The following is a 23,392-nucleotide window of genomic DNA, read 5'->3' on the forward strand; positions in this document are numbered from 1 at the left end:
GGATTTTATAGATCTAGATATAGCCCTACCATAGATGTACACTATAGGCACGCGAATTCCAGCTGACCCCTTCACCATGATCTGAATCGCTATTAGATGAGTCTAAGTCCTGTTTCTTATTATCCACAACGGAATTTACGGCTCTTATTTCAGAGTCACTTTCATCAAATTAGTATCATTCCCCCTCACAACCCAGCGCCACTTCAAAAAGAACTTTGTCGGTCGTGTATGTGCGTTTTCGAGACATCTTTCAAGCTTCTACACCCATCAAAAACAAAGAAACTACTGTTCATTGGAAAATTAAAATATTCAGACAGAGCTAGCATCGCCGTATTTGCGTATTTTGGTAATTACAAATAGAACTTGCTTCTTTGACGTGACTGTATCGCTGTTCCGAGAATACTCGTAGCCCGGACTGGTCCTCGTTACGAGTATACTCGTAGCCCGGATAAAAAGAGTTAAGGCTTGGGGGTAATGTTCGGTTTGTTTGCTTTATTCAAGGCATGACCAATCTACTTCCACTTTTTTTGTTTATGATTTCTATATCTAATTTCTTTTGATTTGTTTGCTCCCAAAGTAGTTCATTTCTTTTGGAGTCAGGTAAATGAATTTTTAGGAATTTTTCAAGGAGTTGTAGACATATGCCAGTAGCATTCCATTACAACAACAAAAAGTAATCCATCGAGACTAAAGTTATTAGAAACCAGTTAGAAAACATATAAGGGTTATATAACAGCAAACAATCATAGAACAATACAATGAAGCATCGAAACCTTTCCTCCCAGTTTCAATATAACTTTCAACTGAAAGTCCGGTCCAATGTGACTTTAGCGTTTTGAATCACATGCTTTTCAGAAGATGCGAGCACACAAGTTGTGCCAGACAAGCTAAAGCAAAAAAAGTTATATCTAACCACCTCACATTATAACCGAGACTAAGAAAAGAAACTTGCTCGTTTTTTAACGCGTATCATCACTTCCAACAGAAGGTTCTCAAAGCAACCCACATTTTCATTCAAGCCTCCAAGAAGACATGCATACAGCATTGCAGTCTATTACACAAACACATCACTATCATTCACATATTCCATCTACACCAGTTGCAAATGCCCATCAGCAGCTGGGTGATCGGAGAATAAATAAGGTCGGCAAAACTTTTCGAAAAGAGACTATGTCTTAGCCTTAGAAGGTAGGAATCAAACTCACAACTTTGTAAATTGTAAATGCAAGTCTACCCAGTCGTATATCCTGAGAAGCACTCACCAGGGCAAAGAGATCTGACTGAAGTCCTAATCTGTCTTTGGGAGGCAGAGAGAGATCTTTGACAGCAGGAACCAGGGCATCCAACATCTCAGACGGGTACATGACCCGATACACTCCCACTGAGCCAGCATTTACCTGGAAAAAAAAAAATGCAGGTGTTTTTTTACACCTCCCTTAACATGATTTTGATAATTCAGGAAGCGAACTTAAACCCTAATTGTCAGGGCCAACCTGGGCTGAGGGGGACACAACATCCCAGCAGAAAGACCAATACACTAAACAAAAACTCTCTCCGCTCAAAAGACAAACTTGATTCTCGTGCATATAACGGTGAAGTGCCTACATCATAATCACCAATTAGCTGGTCAGTCTACTAAAAATATCAACTTTACCCATCAACATACATCCCAAAACACTGATTAATACTTACAGTAAAATTTAATTCTAATCACTGCAACACACAAACACTCAGTGTTCATTTTTGTTGATAAAAAAAAAGAAATGTTATTTTCTCTCTTCGAAATAATTTTTTAGTCTGGACTTAGAATTGCACTGTCACCATTATCTGAGGGAACACAGGCTTTAAGATGTTTGATCCTCGTCAAATAGTAAAAAAAAGCTCTCTCCATGCTCAAGCTTCTCTTTCTAAATAAAAATTATCGTAAAGTATATAGAACCTTTTTTCAAGTACAGATCTGCTTAACATAAACGAAAACTACTTCTGTCATTAATATTAGTTTCTGACAAAAGGCTTTTATAACAGAAACTTCCTTGGACTGGCCTGTCCATTCCATTACCCCATCTCAGTTCCGCAGAGGGACCTTCCATTTTGTCATGTATTTTTACATCAGTGTACAGCTAAATACTCAATCAATGCGGGCGAATTTGAGAAAAAAAAGGTAGGGCAGTTTCTCCTGCCACACACAGCCAGAAATGGAAGTCATCCCTAAAGATTGCAAGTCTAAAACTAAGCTGCAAGAAAACAATTTAAAAATTCCGAGTAAAATTTTTTAGACAAGAATATTTCTTTGGCAAATTTGAGGCCAACAACTGCTCATCAAACAAACGAAAAGGGGACAAGAACCAGTACTTAAAAAGAAAGTTCTGTTTCAGTTTCAAACCTAACAACAGACCTTCACCCAGCTGTCTTCTGGTGCAGACGGAACGTTGAACGTAGCTGAGGCATCCTCCAGAAGGCCCAGGTTTGTGGCTGTGGTGGGAGTGGCCTTGGAACAGACTGAAATGGGGACCATCCAGCAGAACTCTTTGGTGGGAGTTGAGCCATCGGCCGTGAACTTGGTCTGAGAGACTTTCAGTTGTCGCGAATCTCCATTTTGTTCCTGGCTGACCTGGAGACACGATGATATCCCAATTTTTGAAATAGAAGCACATTGACAAAACAAAATAGTCATTTAGTGGAGGGAAAGTAAAAGGCACACAGACAAGAACAACAGATGGAAAGAAAACAAGACCTCCTAGTGACACTCTTACACTTCAACCATCTGTACATCAGCGATGCCTAGTCGCTTTGATTCAGGGCTGACCACCAACCAGCATATGTTACAGTGATCAACAGATAGAAAATGAGTAAACTGACTTAAAAATTCGTAATATGGCCATAGAAAATCTTCGAAGGGGTATCAAGGACAGGGGTTGTAGTCCAGTATAGTAAAAATGTAATGAAAACAAAGGCATGATGATACAAAAGGGCAGGAATTTTATTTTCTAACATCTTGTCAATCTAATGTTTGCCTTACTCATAACAAAATAAGTTATTTTTTGTATGTCAGTTCTATGGAAATTATTATGTCACTCATACAGGTGGAGTTTCTACAATTTAAAAGTGTAAATTAATAAAAATCAGGTTACACTTGAAGAAAAGGGTGTCAACTGAAAAATCTAACTCAGTGTCAATTTTTTAACTGAATTCACCTGTCGCAGATTTTGAGAAGTGACTCATTCTGTCAGGCCTTCTCACAATTGCCGATGATGATATTCCCTAGAGAGGCCAGCACTTACCTTGAGCACCGGGAAGCCCATCTGCAGAGTCCACGTCTTCATCATCTTGCCAACTGGCTTCCCACTGGCCTCTTCCAGGGCAGCCCACAGGTCCTCTGTGAACGTATTCTTGTACTGATGCCGTGTCAGATACAAGTGCATGCCCTTCTTAAAGTCCTGTGCACACAATAAAAAAAAGCAATTAACATGGGTCAAGCCTATCTGCTGCTATAAGGGTTCAAACTTTCTAAGTTTTTTTGTTGGTCTCTTCTAAATATTTTTTTTAAATTTGGGGTGGGGTACTTTCTTTTCAGAAATAAACCCAAGACTTTTACAGAGTTTAAGATATGGTCTTTCTAAAAACTTTGCTTCATGTGGGAGAAGCTTGGTGATATAGGAATATATGGTTGGCTTCTTTTATTTTTAAACAGTTATCTGACATACCTTGACCAAACAAAAATTTCGGTTTAACGAAGTTCAGTACCCTTCATGTACATGTCTACCACTCAGTGTCAAGACGACAATAGAAATGCAACCTTTTAACCATTAAGTGAAATACCATAACTAAGAAGTGATATGACAGCTATGAGACACAAAAATTTCTCGTAGTAACAAAACTTCGTAAAACCTTCCACTGGAATTCAAATTTAGGTCACCAAAACAGCAGTTTGGTGTTTCCACCAGAGAAAATAGATGTAAGGAACTCCCAATTTTAGAGAGAGGGCTGACTTACCTCATCTCCAAGGAAGTCATGCAGCATACGAATCACTGAAGAACCTTTGCTGTATGAGATGGCATCAAAGATCTCATCAATCTCTGAAGGGTGTCCCACCTCAACCTGAAACAAAAGAAGATGCAAGTTTTCAGTCTCATATTCATATGAAGGGAGAAAAAAGTTCAACAAGGGTAATTATATGTCTCTTTAGCACTTGAAACAATGCTAGCATTTGAGTTCAAAACCTTTATCCAATAAGGTGATGTTGTTTTGTAAATTAGAACCAAAAAAAATCAATGACGGCAATTCAGTTCACCCAATCTTTAAAATGTTTGTATATATTTTTGAATATAGAGATACTGATGTCAACAAATACAGAAAGATGAGGATGACATCTTTACATCTTTAAGTAATTTAAGGTATAAAAAAGTGTGTTTCACCTACATTCACATAAACAGACCTGCCAACCCCCACATGACCCAAATTGTTTTCCAGTCTAGAGAAAAAAACTGAAGTTTGAGGGAAAAAACTGGAGTCTCCAGAACCCCAGTAGATTCAGATTACAGTACGAACCAACAGTGGCAAATGATTCTGTATTGCAAAAACATGAAAAAAATGCAAATAAAAATGTGTATTTTCATGTCATTTACGATAAGTTGTGCAAATATCACAAATAAACACAAATAAACCTATGTATTCTCATCCCATTTTTTCAATAACTTATGTCCAAATGATGGAAACAAGATTCAAGAAAAATAAAGGATTGTGTGCAAATGCAATCTGGTTTCTTCCATAGGCCTTAAGAAACCCTTCCAGGGGGCTCCATTTTTTATCATAGTACTGTTAGTAGTGTAAGTACTGCCATGTCTTCATTCACCTGACAGTTACAGGAAGCTAAAAATGTCAGCTATTTATCATTGAGAGGAAAGTGCTGAGAAAAAGATATGTCATACACCTTTTCTTTCTCTTTTAGAAGAAAAAGTGTAACATAATTTGAGATATGTACAGTTAGTGGCAAAATTTACAGAACTATAGATGAAAGATATAAATGCAGTAACAGTTATTGAAAACACAAACTCCAAAAACACTTTTTCTCTCAGTCACTTATCACATAATAAAATGGATCTATTTTGAGGCACACTTTCCTGAGTTTTGCTTGTAATAGCGAAATTGAAGAAGTAACAATGGGTGGCATCAATACAATTTGAAAATGAAGTAATATTCAAATTTAGGAAAGTCATTAGACTTGAGTCATTGTGAAGAAAATAAATTAATAATAAACCTAAAAAAAAAGAAATGAAAATACAGAAAAAAACACTGTCTATGTACACCATGTAGATCACACCCCATTTTTTCCTCTTCTTGCAGCACGCAACTGTCATCCCCCACAGTGACCCTGTATACTGTGTATAGGGTTTAGTTGTTTGAAGGGAGGGAGAGGGATATTCTTCACTGTATCACAAAAAGAAACAAAACAAAAACTATCCAAAACATAAACAGAATCTCCACAATTTTCCCAAACCTCAATGGGGTGGCTGTTGTCCAAAGCATCCATCTCGAGTGCCCGTCCCAGGTCATTGTTGACAAACTGAGTCCAGACGTCGTACTCAGGGAAGCAGTAGTCAACACACAGGTACTCAATCCAGGAAGCAAAACCTTCATTCAGCCACAGATGTGTCCACCACTCCTGAAACAGGAAAGCACACCACAAGGGGGGTGAACCTCTAAAGTGTTACCGTCCCAACATTTGTACCCTGTTTAAGACCTGCCAGCTTCCAAGAGATGCCAAAATGTTTGCAGTAAGCCTACAAAAAGTTGGGTTTTTTTTTTTAAATCACAAAGATATGTAACTCTGAAATTTGATATTTTTAAAACTTTTTTTCTAAAAACTAGATTCGCCAGAAGTGGTTTCCCCTACCCCAGTAAACTCTGGTTATTTCAAGCTAAAATTAAAAAATTAACAAACGCTGAAAAGTAGCACTTGAGTACCATCTGTGAAATTCCACTCAGTCTCAGTACACAGTTTATCAGTTTCTTCTCTCTGAATTCTTTCCATTGTTTGTCTACACCAGTCACATGCACCACCACGTTCTCTTTACCACCACCAGCTCTCTCAAGGGTCACGATCTATCTCTCGTACTCTTGTACAGTAGGATGTCTTTGTAGAGGTATTAAGCTGTGGAAAAAATTTCTCAATGAGAATCTCCCTCGAAGTCAGTTATATAAATGTCATTAGAAACAGCAGTTTTTTTCAATAGCTTCTACTCCACTATATTTATCTCTATAATAGGCTTATTTAACACCTTTCAGCTGTGTATGAACACTTTGCCATCATTCATACTATTCAAACCAACTGACCTACTTTCAAATTATCGCTGACATTAGTTTGAATAAAGTGTTAAATGACAGTTCCCCCACCCACCTTTCACATTAACAAGGGAGCCACTTTTATGAAATAAACACTTGATTTTTAGAGGCTTAATTTCAAACATGAAATCCCCATGTGGGCAGTCAGAGATGAAGTGTGAGCATGCAGAATCCCTGTGTGTGGCATGAAATGTGTTTAGACTGGTGATTTAGTTTTAGTAAGACAGGGAAACGTAGCTTTTTTTTCTTTTTTTAGAGCATCCGAGCAAGGGAATGAATGGAAAACCATGATCGCCGATATCTGTCACAGATCTGGCACTGGATGATGATGATGAAGAGTTTTACGGCACTTGCAACACAATCAGGTGCCAAAGACTAAAGGTGTTGCTAGAGTGTAACATACAAACAAAAGAAGGAGAGATAAGGACTACAAATGTCTGGTAAGAAAGAAAGAGGAAACCACACGAGAGCAACCACATATCATCCACAAGACTAGAGCTTATGATCAATAGAAATATGATTTCGTCTAAATCTAATGCTGATTAAAAATAAAATAATCTTCACATTATCGCCATCAATACAAAAATAATCACCCACTCACTTTCTTCACACTCGCAAACAAAACAACAACAAAAAAAGAACAAAACAGAAAAATACACACTTCTGGCTAAGAGCCACCCATCCCTCCTCCTCACCATGGTAACGAGGTTTCCAAACCACTGATGAGCCAGCTCATGGCCCACGACCAGAGCCACCCACTGCTTGATGCGGGCCGAAGTCTGCTCCGGGTCAACCAGCAGGGCCGTCTCCCTGTATGTGATCAGACCCCAGTTCTCCATGGCACCTGAGAACGGACGTAACAACACCGAAAGTTTTGAATGTAACACTAGTTGTCTTTCCTGGAAATCCAGCCGTCCGCTATACAAAGTATTTGTCACTTCAAAGGCAGAATACTTATTCATCTATCAGGACAGCAGGCTGACAGGGAAAAAAAAAACATCTCTTATTAATTGACAATAATTGAGCTACGCAGCAGCAGTGGGCTTCTACATTTCTCCTCTCTGCCAAAATGGCCAGCAAGATTAATGCAAACTTTTTTCCTCTTTTTCATCAAAATCATAGGGAAATGTGGAGCAAGAGTACAAAAGTAAACAAAGGCAGTAGCAATACAGGTAAAAAAAAAAACAGTAGCGACAGAAAACAACCGAAAAATTCCTGAAAACAACACGCACATTAGAGAGGGCTGAGAAAAAAGTACGCAAAGTTTTTTAAAAACACAAAGGAGTCTTGGGTTTATAAACTAGAAAAAAAGATAAAATAATTAATCCTACACTGACAAGATCATACAAAAGCAAAGAAAACATTTTAGAAAGAAACTTAAAGGAATCAAAAATGTTTTAAAGAATTTAAATTTACAAAAACAAAACCCAAAAAAACTTCCAAAAGCAGAAATGTCATCATCCAACATTCACCTGCTGAGAAGTCAGCAATAGCAATGAGGTCACACTTGGGCAGAGGGTAGGCAATTCCAAAGTACTTGTTGTAGAATGGCAGAGTTTTCACAGCAACCTATGGTAAATTGAGAAAAAGTGCAATTATTATTTTCCAAGAAAACATTGTGATTTATTTCACAAATATTCCAGAAAGCAAACTTTTATCAAGAACCTTGTTTCAAGAACTTGTTACACACTTTTGAAAACACTTTTCCATCTAGATTATATAAAAAGAATTAAGTTTAAATAGAAAACTAAAACTAAAATCTATGTTCTTCAGAACTGTAGGAGCTCTCATCTCTCTATGAGTGTCTTTCAAATGATGGGGAATTCTTTATAGATATAAATTCTTTATTAACCACCTTCATGAAAGTGGAATAGACAGTCTGTTGGTAGCATCTGCTGCATCTATAAATAGGCAGCATATAGTGAAAGCTATTTGAAGACTCAAATCGTTATAATTTCCATCATTGTCTTCCACAAACCTTTGGTCAAAGCCCTAAGTATGTCCTTAGCAGATCATAAAGTAAGTTACAAAATTAATTTTTAAATATCCATCTGCTAAAAAGTAATGACAAAGTTGATTTGAGCCCTATCCCAACTTGTCTCACCTTCCAGGAATCTTTCCTGTCAAAACTATTTTATGTCAGTTCTTCAGTAAATGAGTCAAGGGTGCCAAAAATGAAAAAGGTAATGAAATCATTCGTAAAAAGACTAGGGTAGTTACAATGGTGTATTCCTTAATAAAGACATATCAACCCTGACCAGAAATCTGGGCATAGCATAACAGCGAGACCACCAATGGTGTCTTAGGTCTAAAAACTACTCACTTTGTCTTTCTCAGAGCATGAAGAAAGTGGTCGCAGTATTACGTACAAGCTTTCATATATGCACAAGGGCTGGAAAAATTTCTAGAAAGAAAAAAATAATGTGGTTTTCCTGTTAAATTTTAAAAATGCTTCACTTCATAAATATTCACAAGTAGCGCATGTACTCAAAAACTTACGTCGAGAGCAAAGCGACCCTGCTCCTTTTTCCCAGTTGGGGTGTACACTCTCACCAAAACACCATCTTCATCTGTTGCCTCCACATAGTCATATTCTCCAACAACAAATGCCAACAGATATGTGGACATGATTGGGGTGGTGTCATATGTCAGCTCCTTGAGAGTCGAACTCGCATCTTTCTCAGACACAACTGGCTGAAAAGTAATGAGAAAAAAAATTACAGCGGTTGAGACTGTAGCTACTGCAACAAAAACTGAAGTGTAGAGTAGCAATGCCAATGAAAAATGGAATTTTGGCTTTAGCCCTTTTTCATTTGGTACCTAAGAGAGGTACTTTTATTCCAAACATTAGGCTTTTTTTATTTAAAGAATCAGTTCATAAATTTAACAAGTTATGGGGTTGTAAAGTGCAGCAAAAAAAAGACGACTCAATCATATGAAAATATTGTCAAAAAGTGAAACACTTCACAATAGAATACGTAAGAAAACCAACGACATCTCAGTTATTGACTGAAGCGTTTGTGAAAGAAACTTGGCTACTCAACATGTTTTTGGGTGGACAAATCATTTCTACAGTCAGATTTACTTACCATTAAGTGGTTATTTTGTTAAAATTAGAATTTTCCAGAACATATTACGATTTTGAGAAAGAGGTGTGTTGGGAGGACCTTTCATTTATAGCGTCATATCACAACATGGGATCTTTAAGAATATATTGGCAGTATGACTAAATAATGACAAAACTTTCTTTGATAACTTTAGACCAAGCCAACCCAAAAATACAATTCAATTCAATTTAACATGCCGTAAAATTAAAAAGCTTTCTTTTTTTCTATTGAGACGCGAACACCAGCATTACGATGTTACAGGGGAACAGAGAGAAAAACAACCAGATGCACATGCCCGCCATTGCCATATTTCAAGAGACCAAGGAACGGGCTCAGAATAATCAAGCACGGATTTGTAGGTCACATACATTTGCCGAGGGAGAACGGGGAAAATGGCTAGTCTCTGTGCCAAGCAGTTTGGACAGGGAGTAGTGGTACATATATATAATAAATTCTAAACAACTACTTGACACAGAACTTTCAAATTTGAGGACACTATAGAGGAAAGATAGACATTTTACTTTCTCAAAGTTGAAAATCAAGCTCTTTTTAGTTTATGGAAAAACCGATACGAAATGGTTTCTGACACCAAAAACGTAGGTCAATTTATGTGTACAAACTTCAACGTCCACCTACCATTATTTTGCCCTATTTTCTGATTGGTTCACAAGTTCAAGTATCATTCATATTGCATGGCGCACCGGCAGTGGAATTTTAGTTGCAGGAGGGGGGTTCTCCGCCGAGAGCCTTACCACGTCGGGGTCACGGGGGTCAGCTCCCTATCGCCGCTGTCTGGGCTGACTTAATTTTTGGTACTTTTCAACCTACAGTCTTAAGTGTATCCATGTATTTATGGTAATTATCATTTAATGTAACCAAAGCACGCATTTCTGCTTTTGAGACTCAAAAAAGAACGAACATTGTAACATGTCTGGTCATTTCGTAAGACACGCTGAAGTCGGCAATGCTAAATTGTAAAAAAGTTTGGACAAGTGTGAATGAAAAAAAAATCAATGTAAAAAAAACGACAAAAATTGTCAAACTTTTGGAACATGAACGACATAACATTGGTGCAGACACTCAGAAAAGATGGTATCTGCGCATATAATAGAAAGCTGTAATTTTGCACCTTTATCCATCTGGAACACAATTCGCTATGAAGTAATTCCTCCAAATACAACTTTATGTGTCTAATATGATCGGGAATATTCGTATATTTTCTCGAAAGTGTATAAAAATTACCCTGTAGTATTTCAAAGAAGAAGTACGAATTGATTTTAGTGCCAGAATATATCTACAATGTAATATACAAACAGTAACGGTAACACTCCAGAAATTCCTTACTTTTTTTAAAACAGTAAGTCTAGGTTTTGTAAGTTGACTGGATAACAGGGATGACTTCTCATAATTGGGTTATAAGAATAGTTTCTAGCTTTCCAGTGACACTGAATCAGAACCAGACTTGTCCAGATTATTTTCGTTTCTATGACTGTTTACAATAACTGACAATGTTCTGATTTCTTCACATTAATAAATGCCAGCGCATATTTCCAACACAACGACTAAGAATGAAAGTGTCAGCTGTTGTTATTTTGATTCCATACAAGAAGTTATCTCTACCCATGTATTTACACAGTTTAGTGTTTTTAACATATCGCATATTATATCTTTCTTAGTTGTATGCAGGCTGCCACAGACACAGCATGATTCATGAACAAATGCAGAGTAACTTTCTCTTGTTCAATGGTAAACAAGAGCTAACGCTCAGTGTCTTTAGTTAAAAAATGCAGATGTGCATCTTTCTTCTCTTATAACTTGACTATTACTACTTGCGCAGATTTAAAGATTTCTCACGGTAAAAGACATGATATTGGTAGTCAGTTTAAACACAGATTTATGAGAGATCTATCGAGCCGTTTTTAAATAAACAATCATTTATTCATATGTATGTAACAAAAAAAAGGACAAATTGGGTACTCTATAAACACTTGTCTAGAACAAAAACTAAGGCACAGAAATTAACCATTCCAACGCAAAATTAATCTCAAGACATTGAGCTTTTAGAACATCAGTGTAATGGTTTGCTGTGTGGGATCAGGAAGAAGTTATATCGTTTCAAACGTAGACAAAAATGCAAACTTCTTAACCAATACCAGCAAAGTCGCTTCAGGGCTCATTAACCCCGGGACCCCGAGCAGGGGAGCTCCGGCGGCTGCTGAGTCACACTAACTAAAAGTAAAAGAATCAGGCGAAAAGTGACGCCGTGATTGGTCTAGAAATGTAGCCGACTGAGGTTTTCTTTTTTTTGGAGAAAGTTAGTCATCTATGGTCCAATCCGGTCCAAAAATACACCCCCAAACGGGAACAAAATTTTTACCGCATACACAAGCTTGATTGGCATTGCTATATACAGCAGTCAGGTCTTTTGAGTGAACAAACAATAGCAGTTGAGTAATGTAAGAAGACAAAAAGACAAAAAGATTCTACCTGATTACTTTCAGCGGAGTTAACAAAATATATTCAGGCTCATGTGTGCATTGTGTGTATACGGTACTGGGGGTGACGGGGTGGGCGTCTTAACAAACAGAAAAAAACACTTGCAAAGGGAGAACCATGTCCTTCTCATGACAGATTAACCCATGTGCACCTATATATTCTTTGCTCATAATTATTGCATGTGATACTTTCATGAAACTCCTCTTTGTCTCCTTCATTCAAGCCCCCAGATTAACTCTGTGCTTTCAAAATGACTCACACTTGAGACTGAGTAAGGGGCCATGCCATATTCATACCAAAACAAAACTGTCTGCATCTTTAAAGTGTTACCTAAAAGGAAATACTACTTTCTACAAGCACCAATCCCCCCCCCCCCCCCCGACCACACCAACCCCCTTTTTATGCCCTCAGTTTCATTACAATTCATTTCAAGACTTCAAAGACTTCAGGAATTCCACTTACCATGTTGGACAGTGCTACTCTGTCCTTCGGCACAACCAAAGTGACATCAAATGTAGCCTTGATCGCTGGCTCGTCCCAGCATGGGAAAGCACGCCGGGCATCTGTTGCCTGATGACACGTCACACAGAAACCATAACAGAGTCTGGCATTATCATAGCTTTAAAGGACATTGAACGTAAAGGATTAGTGTTGAATGTAAAGAAAACAGAATGCATGGTAATATAAAAAAAAGCAGCAAATCCTAGTTGTAATCTCATAAGCAAAGGTGAAAAGATCAAACAAGTCCAACAGTTTAAATATCTAGGATATATGATAACATCTGATGCCAAATGTTCCACACAAGTAAAACGAAGAATTACAATGGCTGAGACTAGTTTCTATAAAATGAGCCCAACCCTGAAAAATAGAAACATCTCAATGACCACCAACATGAAAGTTCTGAAATGCTATGTATGGTCCACCCTTCTATATGGCTGAGAATGCTGGACAATCACTAATTAAAGACAGAGAAAATAAAATAGAAGCAATAGAAATGTGCTAAGACTGCTAAGAGTATGGTGGAAGGAAAAGAATTCAAATGAGGTAGTGCTGGATGAGGCCCACGTGGGATGCTCAATGTTAAAAACAATCAGGAAACGACAAATGCAGTTTTTGAGAAACCTGAATAGACAAGGGTCTTAACATCTAGCTCTCACTGGCAAAATTGAAGGCAAACGAGGCAGGGGTAAGCCAAGAACAATCTACTACGGGAACCTAAACAAATGGGTAACAGGGAAAGATCATGGAAACGTAGCTTTTTTGAGAGCATCCGAGAAAAGGAATGAATGGAGAACCATGATCGCCGATGTTTGTCGCAGATCTGGCACTGCATGTTGATGAAAGGACATTGAGACATAATCTGAGAATAGTCTGCAATTCTTTGATCCTAACAAGGAACCCAATAAGGAAAGGAGAACAGAATTTCCTACGATGAGCTGGAGGGGAGATATTGAAGGGAGCTGAAAAGGAAGGAGGAACAGCTGATGGGAGGGTTGGAGAGAAGGAAACAGCTCATGGTAAGGGGAACAGCTAAATGGAGGGAAAGGAACAGCTGATGGGAGGGAGGGAGGGAGGGGTACAGCTGGTGGGAGGTAGGGAGGGGGGGGGACAGCCATTGAGGGTTAGGGAGGGAGGGGAACAGCTGATAAGAGGGAGAAAGTGAGGGAAACAGCTGATGGGAGGGAGGGAGGGACGGGAACAATTGATGGGAGGGAAGGAGGGCGAGGAACAGCTGATGGGAGGGGAGGACGGTAAGGCTGATATTATAAGAGGGAGGGAGGGAGAGGAACAGCTGATAAAAGGGAGGGAGGGAAATAGCTGATGGGATGGAGGGGAACAGCTGATGGGAGGGAGGGAAACAGCTGATTAAAGGGAGGGAGGGAAACAGCTGATGGGAGGGAGGGAAACAGCGGATGGGAGGGATGGAAACAGCTCATGGGAGGGAATGAAATAGCTGACGGTAAAAAAGGCACACAACCCAGAGCCATATCTGACAGAAATGACTCATCACTAACCAAAATGCCCACAGATAGGGACCTAGGTAATTTAAATAGCCATTTTATGACTCTTATTTGATTTACAACAGAAGTCAATTCCAACAAATTGTTCTGCTGGACAAATGTCCAGTCTTTTTAACTCACTTGCCATTTTCATAACAAAGAAAAAATCAAAGCAGTCCACCATGAAACCCATCCCTTAAGCTCAATAGATGAAGGCATTAAACATTGTACCATAAAAACAGTAAAAATCTGTAAGCATATGTACTTTATGCCCTGAACAATGGTTACTTTATCAGAGGTCAGATTCTTTGCGTATGCATTAAAACCAGGTAAAACAGGGCCTTTTTAAACTAACAGTGATCTGTGTAAAGGCATCAAAATTCTGCTTTTAAGCTGTTATCAGGAACACCCTTTCAGTGAGCAGTACCGGAAAAAGAAATTTTATAAAACGGTAAAAGGAATCGAGATTAAAATAAATAAGTGCAGAAGAAACATTAACCAGGGATGTATTGATGAAAACTTACCTCAAATTGTGTAACTGCAGCATATCTTTTCTCCTCCCCTACTTTGTACTCGCTGCGATAAAATCCCCGCATTTTGTCATTCAGTTCGCCCGTGAACTTCATGGACAAAAAACCTTCGCCTGGCTAAAGAAAGTAGATGGCAAAAGGGGAAATATAAGTTATATACACATCTAACAACAAATTCTAAAAAGTTTAGACTAATCTGAACCTTCCCACATGACTCAAAACAGTCAGGAAATTACAGTAATAAAATCAGAAAACATGCATTACAGACAGTAAATTTTGAACACCTTGGTATAAAAAGAAAACATCCACAAAAACAACAAACCAACCCACGAACCCTGTTTTTAAACAAGACTGGGCCATGAGTAAAAATAATATTACAATTACTAGAGAGAGTTTTTCGAAGAGGTCTGAGCTGGTGATTTTGAATTGCCTGTGCCGAATTTAAAATGCTACAAAGACGTGGCTTTCACTGGATTTCGAATTCTAAGGAAGAGCCCACCCGTCTGGGCTACATAAGTGGCAGGAATTTGGTACAGACAGAAAGAAATTGTTGAGGAAGAGAAGAAAAGGAGTACAGACATTGAGTTGAGGTAAATACCCCAATATTTCCTTTTCATTTCATGTAAATTCTTTTTTCCAGACGTGTAACAATAAAACACAGTAACATCCAAGACTTATATGCAAGAGATTATCAATTCCATGCCTTTACATGTAACAATCAATACATCTCAGATCTCGTAATCATGACCACTAAATGAACGTCCCTTGCTGCTACACAGAAACACATAAAAGGACACCAGCAAACTGGAAGGATTCAAAAGTGCACACACACACACACACACACACACACACACACACACACACACACACACACACACACACAAAAGCACTCAGCTCCTTCACGGCCACCATCAATTAGTGCAAATGTCAGACAGGAGCCACATACTTACCGCGAGTTCAGACGGAAATTCAAAGCCAACCTCTTCTTCTTCCTTGTAGTATTTCACTTTTGCTTTCACTTCTCCACTTGCACCTGACAGAGAGAAAAAGACGAAAAATATACCGTCATCTGTAGTACAAGACAAGAGCAGATTGAAACAGAAGTCGAGACCAAATCAAAGTTCACTAAGCTCCAGAGACATCAGCAAATTTTAGGCACTGGGGACTTCTTCCTGTCGCACAGGCAGTTCTTAGAACCATTCACACTGACTTGCAGAAATTTGAGAAATACACACAAGCTTCGGACCATCTAATTTCAAGTAGTAACCCCTACCACACCTTCTCTACCACAGTTGGCCTATAAGAAGGTAAGTTACAGAATAAACTCTCACAGAAGAAGGCCTTGAAATTATATCAGTCGTTGGTACTGGGATTGGATGGTACAACCAAAGACCTTAAGAATCATTGAAATGGTAGAAGACACATTCACTTTAATTATCTAGTACCTCCAAATCCAAAAGACAAAGCAAACTTCTGAACAAAACCAATACATCTCTTGCAACGGCATATATTTATATAATATTATCATACAAAATTTTAAAAGCAAATAGTCATGATATTGTTTGTACTGCATCACTGCATTACATGATGTGATAATGTAATTAAAAATCACAGTAATGATAAACAGAACTTACATCTGTACATAGCATCTTGAACTTCTATGTCATTAGCATTCATTTTGATTTCAGAAACAGCTTCTTTGATCTGCAATATAAAGTGCAAACGAGTAAACTAAACATATTTGTACATTATTACCAGTATGTGCACAAAATGTCAAACATGGGAGAGAGTTAAACAAAAGAACATCAAAATATGCAAGCCAACAGTCAGCTCTAAAGTCCTATCTTGAATCAAATACTGTCAACCCAGTCTTAGTCTATAAGTCACTCACAATGACAGAGAAAAACTACAGTTTAATAAACAGGTGGTCATTATGAACAGGGACTGAGTTATTATCACTTACTGCACTCAAACAGAATGCTGCCTACAGACTCACTTTTGACACAGCGACCATAGACGAAACAAAACAAGATACCCAAGAATTTTTTTTTAAAACTGACCTGCGCATCTGAAGGCCATTGTATGCCACACGGAATGTCATATGACTGCATGAAATTAACAGAGGTCAGCAGCAGTGTGCTGGTAGTCCTATAAAGTATGGTCAGGAGCCGTGTGCTCAGGTCATTGGACACTCACATTCACACATCATTGAGTAAGCACAGAACTATTTCCTATCTCCTTTTGTTTAAAAGGTAGGGCCAAGCAAGGCGAAAATCAGCTGCTTCTTTGCACTGACTGAACAAACATGCGCAGTCTGAGGACGTGTAGGAGAAAAACTTTTGTAGCTAGTCAGCAACTGGGCAGCTTTTGAGGCTGACTTGTCGCAAAGAAAACGAACTGTGAATGTATTGGACAGGGACCTCTGTGGGCAGGTTAAAATATAGAAACACAGAGGAATAAAGAATGGTAGCCATTAGTAGCTGTGACCACTGTGGAGAGGTGATCTTTGATCACTTTGTACCAAAATAACGGTACGATCACAGAGCACCAAATACCCTGGGGTATCCAAATATCGGTGACTCCCCCACCTAAATCTGGAAATAGAACACAAATATGATACACAGTAATAGATAGCTTTGACTCTGTTTTATACTTAAAACAGCATCAATGGCCCCATACATGGTCATTTGATGACAGCACAATCTTTTTCTGAACTATTTGTTGCGTTTTAAAAATGCAAAACAATCAGCTGGCGGAGTCAACTGTAGCAGCTGTCTAACAAGGTGTAGACCTACAATGATCTCCAGAGCTGTCTAATACTGATTCAGGGGAAGTACTGAACGAAGCAAAAGATGAGTACGATGACAATAAAATGATGAGAGTGGAGGATGTTTAGCAGTAGCAGCAAAGCGAAAAGGACAGAGTAAGTGGCAGTGGATGTGACAGTAGCATGACACCACAAAGTGACACATCTGACTGTCCCGGCAGGATATCAAAACAACCAGAAAAGTTAGTTAGTCTGCTGAATATAAAACAAGAATCTCTGTGACGACGGAATTCAACCCATAGACCAATACAAGAAAAGCATGACCATGACCAAGGTCTGTGAAATGTTCCTCCTCACATCAAAGCTGACAACAAACCAATAGGTCTATTTGTTTGATTGTTGTTTTGGTACAGTTAAGTGTTTTGTGTTTTACAGCCCTCACAACTTCATTAGGTCATTACGCGGGACATATTAAACATTTTCAGCCAATAGGTCTTTAAAAAGAATCACTGGAATTGCTCAGGAGCCCAGGGTAATCATTAATGCTTATCTAAGGCTCAAGAGTGCAGGGTTCAAAAGGTTAGGGCAGGCTTGACTGCAATATGAATGTAACTGACAAAATGATACTTTTTTTTCATTGACCAGGTCAAAACCATCCACATTTTTACTGACAGTGGACACGAAAACCCTTATAAATTTTTAACTCAACCTGTCTAGTCTGCTCTTAATTTAAACTCACCTGAAGCTTGATCTCCTCTGACCCTTCAAAAGTCAGCTTCACCAGATCAGGTTGTAGTCTGATCTTGTAGTTGACAGGCACCACTGCGGTGGGCAGACGCTCAAACTTTTTCTTATCTGACGACATGCTGTCTGTGTTAGGTGTAGATGAGGAAAACCTTCTTGAGATAGAGAATACCCCAGGGAACTCAGTATACTTTGGTAGGTAAAGACCTGAAAGTAAATCAAATTGTGTTTTTGTTAACATTTTGCAGTCACACACCCAGCGGTACAAAATACCCCATCCAGTCACCCAGACAGGAGAGTGACTGCAAAGGACATCTCGCGTTTGGTGAGGTGACCGGAACAGATCATCTTCACAGGCACATTACTGCACCAAGTGGCCGCAAAGCGTTAATATAAGTCTCTTTCAAAGGCTCATTCCTATGCCAGTTTCACTGAATACTTATTACAAGAATCAAAAACTTGCCAATTGATTACAATTGTAATTGTTACCCTCTTTATCAGCAAATATAACCATTATTTAATAGTTGTAGGCCCAAATAGTATTTTAAAACTGTCGGGACAAAATGCTAACCTAGCCTTTTCAAAAGCATTTAAAATCAAAATTAGTCAAAGCAGCTTTAACAACCACCTGCCCAAGACCATCACCTGTAGCCTGCAGTACAAATAGCCATTTCTGCCCCGCCCCCCTCCTGAATTGCTTCGTTTTTCCATTTTGCAATAACACTGTCCGGGGGGGACCCTTTTTCTCAGACGAACTTTTCCCCTTTTCTCCCCAAATAATATTGAAACTTGTAGCAGTAGCATTGAGCTTCTGGTGGATGGCCAACTGAGCGCATATATTTTCCACTTTCTAACGTTCTATTTCATATTCAGATTCAGTGAATTTGAATGAGAAGCGGATAATTAGAGAACGTCAGATGTACGCCATAGGCCGATATATATATAGCAACAGCCATCTTGTTAGACCTATTCTTTAACAAACCATGAGCATTATCATACACTTTGCAGAATGAAAAAAAAAAGCTTTCTTTTTTTACTTCATATTTTTTTTTTTTCCGATCAGACAGAGGCGCTCATATGACCTTATTATGCAGTTGCGAGCACAGTAAAACTGGAACTTCTTTTGTCTTATGTCAGAATGAAGAACACTATTTTATGACACCAACAAGATGGCTGTAACTATCGGCTAATGGCGTACATCTGACGTTCTCTAATTATCTGCTTGAATTTGAATGATTCGGATTTGACAACAGACTACTACATTTCTGAGCACACCTTTTTGGTTTAGTTTTAATACTCTCTAATTATTACTGTGCACTCATAATTTCTCGGGGGAGGGGGATGCCTCCATCAGTTAAGATTAAAAAAAGATCCCCCCACCCCCCATTTTTCTTTCTTTTCAATTTGATGCTTTGCATTTAACAGTTGACGTTTTCTTGAATACTTTCAATTCAATTTGCACAAATATGCCGCTGTCAAATCTAACCATATGTTGGTCATTGTGATGAAATAAGGCGCTTGTTAAAATAATGAAATCGGAGAAACAGGCATTTTTTTGCACCAGTTAAGCTGACATTCCACATGCCCGAAAAACCGATGCGAACTTCGGGTGCGAATTTCGCTTGCGAATTATTTTTTTTGCACAAACGTTTTTGTCATTGGGTGAATCCATATACCGGAATTTCGCATGGCCGAGTCCGAAATTCGCATGCGAAGATTTTGTTTCGCACGAGGGAGCGAAACTTTTTTCTTCGCATGCGAATTCTTCGTAAAGTGGGCGGGGCTTATTTCCCGCCAAATCTACTTCAAAGGAACGAAGCAGCATGGAAGCACTAGGTAAGTGGGAAAACGTCGAAATGTTGATTTCCTTGGTTCGAGAGAGAAGTGTTAAAACCAAGACTGAAAAGAAGTGTTTATTTTCAAGGTGGCTGTCATTTGCATGGCAACCACTTTTTTTTTTTTAGTTATGAGAAACTTTCGGGAGTCTATGTAATCTATGATCTATGCTATCATTTATCGTTTAAATCATGTAATAACTAAAAATAGCATTTCACTTACACCCCCCCTCCTTAATTAAATGCACTTGAATATAACTTCTAACATACATTAATTATAACTTAAGATTGCTGTCTGTGCCGCAGCCACATCAGCCAGCGCTGTCGGTGATAGGACCGAAGCTTCGAAAAGAAAACGACCCAAGAAAGCAAAGCTTATGAAGGAAGGACCATCATCAAGTCTGGACAAAGCAATTTAAAGCTGCTTTCGTAGGAACAGGAGTTCTAACACAGCCAAATTCTCTTGCTTTCAACGTAGTGTGCTTGCTCTGACTGAACTGGTGCCGTGATTTCAGTCTGATGACGGATACGAATTTCGCGTATATGGAACGGGGGCTCTTTTTTCCTTGCACACGAATTTCGTACACGAAATTCGCACCCGAAGTTCGCATCGGTTTTTCGGGCATATGGAATGCCAGCTTTAGGCAATTTTTAGCGACGTTTGTTTATTAGCTCTCAACCCCTTTTATGTCCATACCCACATTTCATGTGAATTTTACTGAAAGACTTTAAATAATAAAGGCACAAAATAGACTCATCTTTAACTAAATGTATTGGAGTTACCAATCTTTGACTTTGGCAGCTATTTTCTTGCTTATATATTTCACCACAGAAACCAGGCGAACTCACTTCCTTCAATCTGATATCTTGACTTCTATTCAATTTTTCATTGAAAGAAGGCAAATGAAAAAGCTTTCAAATTATAAAAAAAGAAGTGACTAGGCCTATTTCTCCGAATACTCCGGAAAATAAACTTGACCTCTATTTCTCCAATCTATTTGAGAGATCTCTGTGTCATCTTTCATTCTGCCAGGACTGGATGGAAGCATTTTTTGCATTGAATTCAATTTCAAGAGCTAGAGATTTTTAAATGTCTGACTATTTAGACACTTCAACTGTGGTTAAGGCAACGTTCCCTGACTATATTTCTTTTGAAAATGCCTTCAAAAGGTACAGCAAGAAAACAAGACTGCTTGACTTTGGCAGTAACCTGTTTTGCATTTGGTCACCAGTAAAGCAAAAACAAAAATCCTTCACTTCATGTAAACAAAAAAAAATCCTTTTACCCCCCCACCAGTTCACACCTTATTAGGCTTTTATACACACACTCTATCTCTCTCTCTCTCTCTTACACACACACTCCATTTGCAAATAACCAACAAATTGTTCGGAGAAATAGAGTTCAAGTTTATTTACCCGAGCGTTTGGAGAAATAGAGCCGGCCTTAAATAAAAAAAACCCACAAGCCCCAAAATTGACAAGTCCCTGATTTCACAGCGTGAGGACACAGCCCCAAATTCTGCAGAGTTAATAAAATATATATATATATATATATATATATATATAGATCTAGATCTATATAATTTTATTTATAGATATATATAATATACAGGGAAAGTAGATCGAGAAAATTGTGCCGCCAACTTTTATTGGACTAAGTACACTAAACTTTCACTTACCACCTCCTGCTAAACAAACAGAAGGATCAGCCTTAAAATTTTGACGAGTCGGACTCTCGACTAACAAGAAAGAACTTGGTGATCTTAATCTTAATATGACTGAAGAATTGATGCCATATGAGGAAAAATCATGAAACCCCTTCTTGTGTAGTAGATAAGGATAAGGTAAGCATGTCCGCAACCTACAACTACTTCGACAGAGACAAAATGAGTTTGAATGAAAAAACAGTATAGGAACAAGGGTTTTCATAAACTTTGCCATTCTAGATCTAGATCTAGATCTAGACTCTAAATCTGGAGTCTAACTTCCCAAAATTAATAAGTCAGTAGTCAGCCAAGTGTTTCAGTCAAGAGCAATTAATTATTCCATAGTGCGGTGAATAAAAATTCGGCTGACCAAGATGAAGTAGAAAAGCAGCTCTTGATCTTGAGGAAGTCTTAGATCTAGAATCTTGTTGCGTCGTAGTCGTATAACATAACTAGATATCTAATATATAATAAAGAAATCTAGATTCTAGATCTACATAAAAGACAGAACAAGAGAGTGTTCGCTCGGCTAGGCTAGAGATTTGACTAAGATTAGCCTAGCCTAAGGTTATAATAGTTATATTAATTTAGAGTGGTAGGCCTATTATTAGTAATTAGATCTATTAGATCTAGATTTTCTACTTCTTTTTTTTTCTTAACTTCATAAGAGACACAGTCCTTAACATTTGCTCGAAGTCAAATGAACATCAAAGCCATTCCATTCTCCTGTCTTGTTTATTAAAACATAATCAATAATTAGTTGCGTTTCACAGCTGTTTGGTTTAAGAAAACAAATAGTCTAGATCTAATAACAACAACTGAACATAGCAAGTCTTACTTAGTTTCGTTACCGGCCGGCGTGAGTGAGAAAGGTCACATCCGGTTCACGTAAAAATTAGCACCATAGACTTGTAATCCAGTTGTATTCGAGATTGTGTACTCTGACGTACTTCCTGTTCAATATTAATAATTATTATTAAGCTCATCATTTAAGCATTTTGGAACCAAACGCAGCGTAAAATAAAAAGGCTGTACGCACACTAGGCAATAGCAAAGCTAGTGTTTGCCCTTATTTCGAGAGTCCACAGTGCCCACCAGCGATGGAAAGTTTTTATAGTATATGCTAGGAGATACAGACAATTCAGTACGTTTTAAAAGATCTTGAATATTAGGCTTAGATCTACCCCAGGTTTAGATATCTATCTGTCCCCGTGGTTTTATGCACCCAGCATAATTTAGCAAAATTTTATCTTTTTTTTCATAATTTCTGATTGTCACTATCATTCTTTGTTAAAATTAACAGAATCGCATAATTTCGCATTTTTGGGGCTCATTTTGCATAATTTCAGAATTTTTCTTGTATTAAACGAAGGGAATGTACTGGAAAAGCTAGACAAAGATGAAAAAGATCTAAGAATTATCAGGAATTTGTACTGGGACCAAAACGCTGCTGTGCCAATTAATGGAGAATAAAGTGAATATAAGCAGATCAGGCGAGGAGTGACGCAAGGATGTGTTATGTCACCAGACCTCTTTAACATGTACAGTGAAAGAATCCTTAGAAACATAGAAGAATGTCCTGGTCTCAAAGTAAATGGAGAAAATATTAATAACATCAGATATGCAGGGGGGCTCTCGTGGCCTAGAGGTTAAGGTGTTGGCCTCTCATTCAAAGGTCCCGGGTTCGAATCTGGGTAGCGACCGAAAAATTTTCTTCTCTAAAATTGTCTCCTTTCACCTCATTTCCTGCTCTCTAGCAATGTTCTGTTGTCTGCTTTCAATTCCACTTTCTGCCCCCACCCCCTCACCTCATTTGCCCCCTCCTCTGGGCTCCTGATTCTTTCTACAGCCTTTCTACTGCTACT

General features: G+C 38.3%; 1 protein-coding gene across 5 annotated transcripts in view; it reads right to left on the reverse strand.

Moving 5' to 3' along the window:
• LOC101856763 (puromycin-sensitive aminopeptidase) overlaps positions 1-23,392 on the reverse strand; it is a 44,478-nt gene that overhangs the window by 17,299 nt on the left and 3,787 nt on the right. For 2 of the 5 annotated variants that reach the window (XM_005088822.3, XM_005088820.3), the window contains exons 2-14: positions 17,982-18,193; positions 16,110-16,179; positions 15,426-15,508; positions 14,470-14,592; positions 12,408-12,515; positions 8,842-9,036; positions 7,815-7,911; positions 7,038-7,186; positions 5,498-5,662; positions 3,994-4,098; positions 3,282-3,437; positions 2,396-2,611; positions 1,263-1,397 (exon numbers count right to left, since the gene is read on the reverse strand). In XM_005088822.3, coding sequence (XP_005088879.1) covers positions 1,263-1,397; positions 2,396-2,611; positions 3,282-3,437; positions 3,994-4,098; positions 5,498-5,662; positions 7,038-7,186; positions 7,815-7,911; positions 8,842-9,036; positions 12,408-12,515; positions 14,470-14,592; positions 15,426-15,508; positions 16,110-16,179; positions 17,982-18,107 — 1,728 coding nt within the window. In that variant the 5' untranslated portion in view covers positions 18,108-18,193. Of the gene's footprint in view, positions 1-1,262; positions 1,398-2,395; positions 2,612-3,281; positions 3,438-3,993; positions 4,099-5,497; positions 5,663-7,037; positions 7,187-7,814; positions 7,912-8,841; positions 9,037-12,407; positions 12,516-14,469; positions 14,593-15,425; positions 15,509-16,109; positions 16,180-17,981; positions 18,194-21,500; positions 21,807-21,897; positions 21,971-22,365; positions 22,464-23,392 lie in introns of those variants that run through there. The other 3 variants (XM_005088821.3, XM_013080594.2, XM_035968826.1) reach the window with 3 other exon arrangements.

Source organism: Aplysia californica, unplaced genomic scaffold (genome assembly GCF_000002075.1).
Source record: "Aplysia californica isolate F4 #8 unplaced genomic scaffold, AplCal3.0 scaffold00001, whole genome shotgun sequence".
In the NCBI taxonomy this organism is placed as follows: Eukaryota; Metazoa; Mollusca; class Gastropoda; order Aplysiida; family Aplysiidae; genus Aplysia; species Aplysia californica.